We start from the raw sequence: 7,387 nt of genomic DNA, 5'->3' as shown, positions 1-7,387 counted from the left end.
TATTGTATACTTATCAATCTGTCATACATCTATAACCTTATTTGTATATCTAGCAATCTATATATCAGTCTTGAGGTAGGGTCTCATGCTATAGCCCAACGTCGCCTTGAACTCACTCTATAGCCAAGACTTGCCTTAACTGTCAACAGTCTTCTTGCCTTGGCCCCCTGAGTGCCAGGATGGTATAGATGAGCCGGCATGTTTTGGTTTTGAACATTCTATACCATTTATGTAGAAAACTTTTCCGTGGTCTCTTTGTATCCTCAGCTACTAGGGTGCTTCAGGTTTCAGGGGTACCTGGATGTCTTGACCATTCAGTTCAGTTTGGCCTCTCTCCAAACACCATTTTCTGTCTACCCCCTCTTTTAAAATGGTGGAGTTTTGTTTGGTTGGTTTTTGTTTGTATATCTGTGCATGAGTGTGCATACATGTGCATGTGTGCAAGCGTGTGTGTGTGTAAATATGTATGGTGTCTATGCCTCTGTTAATTTGGAGGCCACTGTCTGTCTGTTTCTTTGAGGCGGAATCTAGGCTGAAAGCCAGAAAGCCCCAGCAATCCTGTCTCCACCCATCTTAGAACTGGGACTATAGGCATGCATGGGATACCCATCTTGTTACATGCCTCCTGGGTCCTGAACTCTGGTCCTAATGATTGTGCACAAATGTTCCTAACTACTGAGCCATCTCCCTAGCCCTCCTTCCCTTTCTGAGAGCTTGTTTGAAGGCTCTAGCAGGGGGGTTCAAATATTCACATGCCCTTTATTGAAGAATGGCTTTCCTCTGTGCAGGAAGGCCATTCTCCTAGACTGAGTGCACACTTCAAGAGGGATGCACATGGAGTAGTGAGTTAGGAAGAGGACACCTGCCTAGCCAACCAAGCCAGCCAGATCATCCACATCAGCCCTGGTCGTCAGTGGGATGGGAGATGTCACAGCTGGGCTGCCTTCATAGCCACCTCCACATATATATAAAATATATATGTTTATATTTATGTTGAAATATAAACATATTTCAGTTTATATGTATGCATGCTTTGTCTACATGAATGTATGTGTGCTACGTGTATGCCCAATGCTATAAAAGTCAAAAGAGTGCATCAAATCCCCGGAATTGAAGTTACTGATGGTTGTGAGCCACCATGTGGATGCTGAGAATAGAACCTGGGTCCTCTGCAAGAACAGCCAGTGCTCTTAACCTCTGAGCCATCTCTCCAAGCCCCACCTCCCTATTTGTTTGAGACAAGGTATCTCACTATGCAGCCTTGGCTAACTGGGGACTCACTGTGTAGACCAGGTTGTTTTTAGACTTGTAATAATCCTCCTGTATCTACCTCTGGAATGCAAGGGTTAAAGGCATACGCCCTCATGCCCAGCCTCTTCTGTCCCCTTGATCACTGTAGGTGTTCCTCTGGGCCACTAGTCTGGAAGCTCTTCTAGGGCAGGAATTTCATGGGTTGTGTCCAACTGTGTCTCTCCTGGTACTTGACACTTGATCAGTGCTCAGTAGGTGTCTTGTGAGCAAAAGATTCATCTCAAGCCCAAATAGTCAGGCATAGCAGAACCAGCTGACAGCCCAGACCCCTGGACGCCCTGTTGTCTACCCTCATCTATGAACGCCCTGTTGTCTACCCTCATCTGTGATCTATTGTCTACCCTCATCTATGATCTAGGGCTTTGCTCATGTCATTGCCGCATACCTTCAGGGGAAGGGGCAGGCGGATAGTGAGAAGTGTCCAGGAGCAACCCTCGGGCAACTTCTGTGTCATCTGAGCTATGGTGAAGACTTTTTTCAGTGTGTTCCTCGGCATCTTTGTGTGTGTGTGTGTGTGTGTAAATATATATATATATATATGTATGTATGTATATACAGTTGTGTGCTTATGCATGTAGAAACTCAACTTTCCTCAGGGCCAGTCCTCCTTGCTTTATTGAGACAGGGTCTCTCACCACCCTGAAACTTGTCAAGTAGGCTAGGCTGGCTGGCCGGTAAGCCCTAGTAATCTACTTATCTCTACCTCCCCAGAAATTGCAATGTGTACCACTATGTCCAGCTTTCTCCTTTTTTTTTTCTCAGCTTCTTTTTTTCTTTTTTTTTTTTTCAGTAGTTAGAATTGAGGAAGCAAGCATTCCACCATTAAGCCAAGCATCCCAGCCCCTCACTGGGGGATTTTAGGCAGGTGCTCTGCCACTGAGCCACACCCCCAGCCCCTCACTGGGGGATTCTAGGCCGGGACTTTACCACTGAGCCACATTCCTAGCCTTCACTTTTTCATTCTGAGAAGACAGCATCTCACTAAGTCACAAATATTGGCTTTGAACTCACACTGCGTTCCAGGCACCTCTTAAATTTTCAATCCTTCTGTCTCAGCCTCTAGAAAAGCTAGGATGACATGCCTGTGCTACCAGCCCCAGCTTGCCTTCAGCTTTTTTACCCAGAAACAGTTGGGGAAAATACTGGAGATACAGGAAAGACAGTGATCCTGTTGCTATTAACATCAGTCTCTGGTTGGGAATTCAGGCACACACTAGCTACTCAAAGCTTTATTCCTGGAATTACACAGGCTTGGGTTCAAATATTGCCCTGCTGGTGACTACTAGCCTTGTGATCTGGGGCAGATGGCAAGTGGCATTAGCTCCCTGTGCTTCAGTGTCCTTGTCACTAAGTATTCCCTCCCAGAGTTCTGGCCTGGAGTGAGCTCTCAGTGTCCTTTTTTTTTTTTTTTTTTTTGCTTCAGCAGCAGATAGGGAGCAGGATGGTGGGTGGCAAGACAGGTCCACTAAAGGGCTGAAGTTGTCATTGCTTAGAGCAGTGGGAGGGGGATGCAAAGAGAGCACCCTGTGGCAAGAGGGGAAGAGTGGGGGAGGAGCTGGGCAAAGACTTCAGGGAACAGCAGGGGTAGGAGTGGGCACAGCTGTCTCCAAAGCAGCTACTTGAGCCACAGAGATTTGGGGGCTTAAGGAAACACTCCACTAGGTTGTGGGTGGTAACCAGAAGGGACAAGGACCAAGGGAGGACCATGCCACAGAATCCAGTCTGCTCCCCAAATCTATCTGATATACCCCTCTTATGTTAAGGAAGTTCACATTGCAAGAGTGTCCAAACTTGACTCCCCACTGTGCATGGTCTCCCCCACTTCTCAGACCTTCTGGTTTTTGCTTTGAGGCAGGGTCTCTTGTAGCCCAGACTGGCTTTGGACTCTCAAGTACTGAGAATGGTGTTAAAGTCCTCATCCTTCTGCCTCCATTCCCGGGGGTATAGGTATACACCACCACAACAGTTTTGTTTGAGGTTGTGAGTGTGATATATGCACACCTTTGTACAGGTACACATATTCAGAGGCCAGAGGAGGGCTCTGAGTGTTCTGCCATATCGCTTTCTGACTTATTCCCTTAAGACAGAGCCTCTCACTAGGCTTGGAGCTAGGCTAGTGGTCAGCAGACCCCAATGATCCTCCTGTTTCCTAACAGCAGTGTTAAAGTTCAGTTTGTGTTTGAACATAGCTGCTGCCATCCCAGCTCTGGTCCTCAGGGTTGTACAGTAAGCATTCTTACCCACTGAGTCATCTCACCACCTACTACCCTGAAGTCTTTGTTTTGATCTTTATAGAGTCTTGTGATATAGCCCAGGCTAGCCTTGAATTCGCATACCCAAATCCTTCACCAGATATTTCTTTTTAATTTTTTTCTTTTATGTTGTGTGTATGAACCTTTTGCCTGTGTGTATGTCTCTACACCACTTGTAAGCTCCTGGAACTGGAGTTACAGACAGTTGTGAGCTGCCATGTGTTTGCTGAGAACCAAATCCATGCTCTCTGGAAAAGCAATCAGTGCTCACACTTCAAATATATCTTAAGGATAGCATTGGGTGTTGGGATAACAGGACAGTGTGCACCAAGTGTGTTAGGAGCAAAAGAGAAGCCTAGAAACCTCAAGAAGGGCCTGGAGTTCAGTTATTAGAGGGCTTAGCTAGCATACACAAAGCCCTGGATTCGAACCCCAGCACCACATAAACTGGATATGGGATGCATGCTATCACCCCAGCACTGAGGAGGTGAAAGAAGGTGGATCCAAAGTTCAAGGTCATGAATTTGAGGCCAACCTAGGATACATGAAACCTTGTCTTAAAAATAGGGCAGGAGAGGAGGAAGAAAAAAAAGAGGAGGTGGGGGGAGAAAGGAAAAAGGAAAAGAAAAAAAAGACAGCTTAAAACATTTCCCTGTTCCCACTTCTCATCCAGTGCTCAGCATCGGGGAAGGAGGCTTCTGGGAAGGCCAGGTCAAAGGTCGAGTTGGCTGGTTCCCTTCTGACTGCCTAGAAGAGGTGGCAAACCGTTCCCAGGAGGGAAGACAAGGTAACGAGGAACCTTCTCCATCACACCCTACAATCTTCCTATCCCCCGGCCCTTCCTGATAGGAGTGGGGTGCAGAAGTCTGGGAGTAGGCTTGAGCTTGCTGCTTACAAAGTGAGGGACCAAGGCTTTATGTCCCTGCAGAAAGCCGAAGTGACAAGGCAAAGAGACTCTTCAGGCATTACACAGTGGGCTCTTACGACAGCTTCGATGCCCCAAGGTAAATATCCTCACACCCTCAGGTGCCCCACCTCTCCCAGCTCCCTTCACACAGCACACTTTATGCCTGTTTCTCTTCTTGGTCAACTTGAAAGCCAGGAGAAGGGCAGAATTCTGTTAATGTAACAATCCCAAACAAGCCCAATCCCAGATCTGCCTCTGGCAGCCACTGAGACCATCTAATGTGGGTTGGGTGTGTCTGGGGCCCTGGGTTCTTGTGTATGGGCTAGTTCGAAGCCATGGTCTCCTTCCTGTTTCCCTGTCTGTGTGCACTGTCATACTGTTGGACATATGTACATCCTGTATGTTATACTGGTGGGGAGTGGGGGGTGGGGCAGGTGGAACCAACAGGACCCCATGGGTGGGGACAGAGAGAGGGGCACACTGACACCTGTCCCCTCCTTGGCTGCTGGCTGACTTGCTTCTGAAGTCTGATCGATGGGATTGACTCAGGGAGGTGAGAGGGGCGGGGTAGGGTGGGGATTGGGCCAGGATGGGATGCTTGTATATGGGGGATAAGAATGTGTTTGTGTGCATGACCAGAGTTGAGGGGTCCCAGCGTGTGGACGGGTCTATACCAGTGTGCATGACGCATCCGCGTGCATGCATGGGCAGAAGGCCCTTAATCGAATCACTGTAAATAACCCTCACGAAGGCTGTGTGCTGCAGCCTCGGTGCATATGGGTACATTTGTGTCGGTGTTGACTGCGTGGCTGGCTTTGCAACATGTGTGCTTCTCTGACTATGGGCAAGCACTGCCAGAGATGTCCATGTGTCTGCTCACACGTGAACAGGTGACAGATCTCTCTACACACCCCGTGTCACTGTGTGTTCTTTGGTGGCCCCAGTGTGCATATGTCTTCTCTTCTATGATTGGTCTGGAATTCAGAACCTGGAATGCTGAGGGAGGGAAGGGCAGAGGAGGGGGTGAGTCCAGGGCCACAGGCTGTGCTCTGGGGAAGGAATGTCATAATCCAAGGTCTAACCGATGACACCCTCCTCTGCCACCCCATCCCACCCCAATCCAGGGAAGGGTCTCTCCCTGTTCACAGTATCCCTCCATTAAATGTATCCAAACCTGTGTCTGTGTTCTGGCCAGTGGGGGAAAGGTCTGGGTTGGGGGAGGAGAAAGGAATGGGTGGCTGATAGGGTGGGGCTTGGGTGCCAGCCATCCTGTGCCCCAGGGTCTGAGGCGAATCATACTGTGCCTGGGTACGTCTCTGGCTCTGGGTCCTGGGTGAGTATGGAGGCTCCCTCTACCCCAAGTCAGCCTCTCTCTGAGGGTTCTCAACTGGACCTGCCTGGTCTTGTGGAGGTGTCATTCCCTACAAAGACTAAGTAGGGAGGGGTCTCTTCAACCCCAGACTCCATTCTCCTTTACTTATCAATACTCTGTTTTGAAGCCTTGCTATTTCTGTTCTTTTCTGTCCTTTCCTGGGGCTAAAGTCCATCCAAGCACCTTCTTCCCTCTGCTCTACCTGACCCAGTATGCAGTGACCCGGCTTGCCTACGCACCTTGCATTTTATTGTTGGTCCCTGGCATCTCAGCTGGAGCTGAGCCATGTTTGCTTGTATACCTACGCCATGGCGCGTGCCACCATGTGCCACCGCACTCCTCCAGCCTGGGGGGTGCAGTGCGGGTCCACAGCTCTCTAATGAGTTGTGGTGTATATGTCCTCTCACTACTCTCTGTTTTAGTGCTCTGGGTCCCAGCTGAATGTCTTGGCTTCCCCCCCCACACACACCATCCCTGCACCCTGCCTTTCCCTACTATTTTGGGGATGAGCTATGTGTCTGTCTGCGCTGAGGGTGGGCTGTTTGCCCTCTCTCGGGAGGGGTCTACCTCTCTCACCCTTGAGTGCCCCTTGTCCTGAGAGTGTGGTTCTGTCTGTCTGCGCGTCCCCGCACGCTATGGCGTGCCATCTTATGTGATGTGTGGCGCTGCGTCCTTCTCCTCGCGCTCCCGCTCTCTGGCTCGCGCTCTCTGCACCTGCGCGGAGAGGACTCTGGAAAGGGGGGGAGTATGAATGGGGGGGACAGACCGGAAGTGACTCCCTCCCCCTCCCCAAGCCCTGCCCCTCCCCCTCCTCCCGCCAAAGGGGCCCCCGCGTTACCCTCCCCCGCCCGTCCCCCCTCCGTCCGGCTGCCCGGCGCAGGACGCCAAGGGGTTAACGCGGGGCCGCTGCCTCCTCTGGAGCTGTCCGCGGTGCTGGAGCCTCAGCCATGCGCTGTCCTCCGCGCGCCCCCCGCGGCATGTGAGCCCCCCGGGGCTGCACGCCCTCCCGAGGGGGGGTGCGCGCCCCCTCCCCCGGCCCCTCCCCCCTCCCGGCGCGGGTCAGCATGAGGCGGGGCCTGGGGGCCCGGACACGGGGGTTCAGCCGAGCGGGGACGCGGCGGCGGCGGCGACGGCGGCCGCGGTGGTGGCGGGGGCGGCCCGGATTGGGACCCGGGCCGGGGCCGGGGCCACGGTGGCGATGGCTTTGTCTGCGGTCGGAGGTGGCCCCGGCGGGGGCGCCCTGCCCCAGCCGCCCCCTGCGCTATCCTCCAGCTGGCCCGCGCTGGGGCCCCGTAGGCGCAGCGTCTGGTACATTTACAGGTAACGGCGCACCGCCCGCTCGTCCCCCGCACGACCCTCCGTGCGTTTAGGGCTTCCCAGACCTGTCCGGTGTCCTCCTCGTAGCTTCCCTTCCCTAGGCCTGAGCCCTTCCAGACCCTCACTCAGCAGCTCAGCAACCCGGCTCTCTTCCACCTCCCTCCTTCCTGTGCTTCAGACGCTGCTCCAGGGCCTCCTCTGATATTCACCAAGACTTTTGCCTCCCCT

General features: G+C 52.2%; 1 protein-coding gene across 1 annotated transcript in view; it reads left to right on the top strand.

The window, feature by feature from the left end:
* The window catches only part of Shank1 (SH3 and multiple ankyrin repeat domains 1), a 48,635-nt gene that overhangs the window by 18,558 nt on the left and 22,690 nt on the right, over positions 1-7,387 (top strand). Inside the window, exons 13-15 of the mRNA XM_028785801.1 lie at positions 4,237-4,350; positions 4,492-4,567; positions 4,997-5,023. Of these exons, the coding sequence (XP_028641634.1) occupies positions 4,237-4,350; positions 4,492-4,567; positions 4,997-5,023 (217 nt within the window). The remainder of the gene's footprint in view (positions 1-4,236; positions 4,351-4,491; positions 4,568-4,996; positions 5,024-7,387) is intronic.

This window comes from Grammomys surdaster, unplaced genomic scaffold (genome assembly GCF_004785775.1).
Source record: "Grammomys surdaster isolate TR1022 unplaced genomic scaffold, NIH_TR_1.0 125349, whole genome shotgun sequence".
Classification (NCBI taxonomy): domain Eukaryota; kingdom Metazoa; phylum Chordata; class Mammalia; order Rodentia; family Muridae; genus Grammomys; species Grammomys surdaster.
Note: the sequence above shows the minus strand (reverse complement) of the source record. Positions and strands in the feature narration are given on the sequence as shown.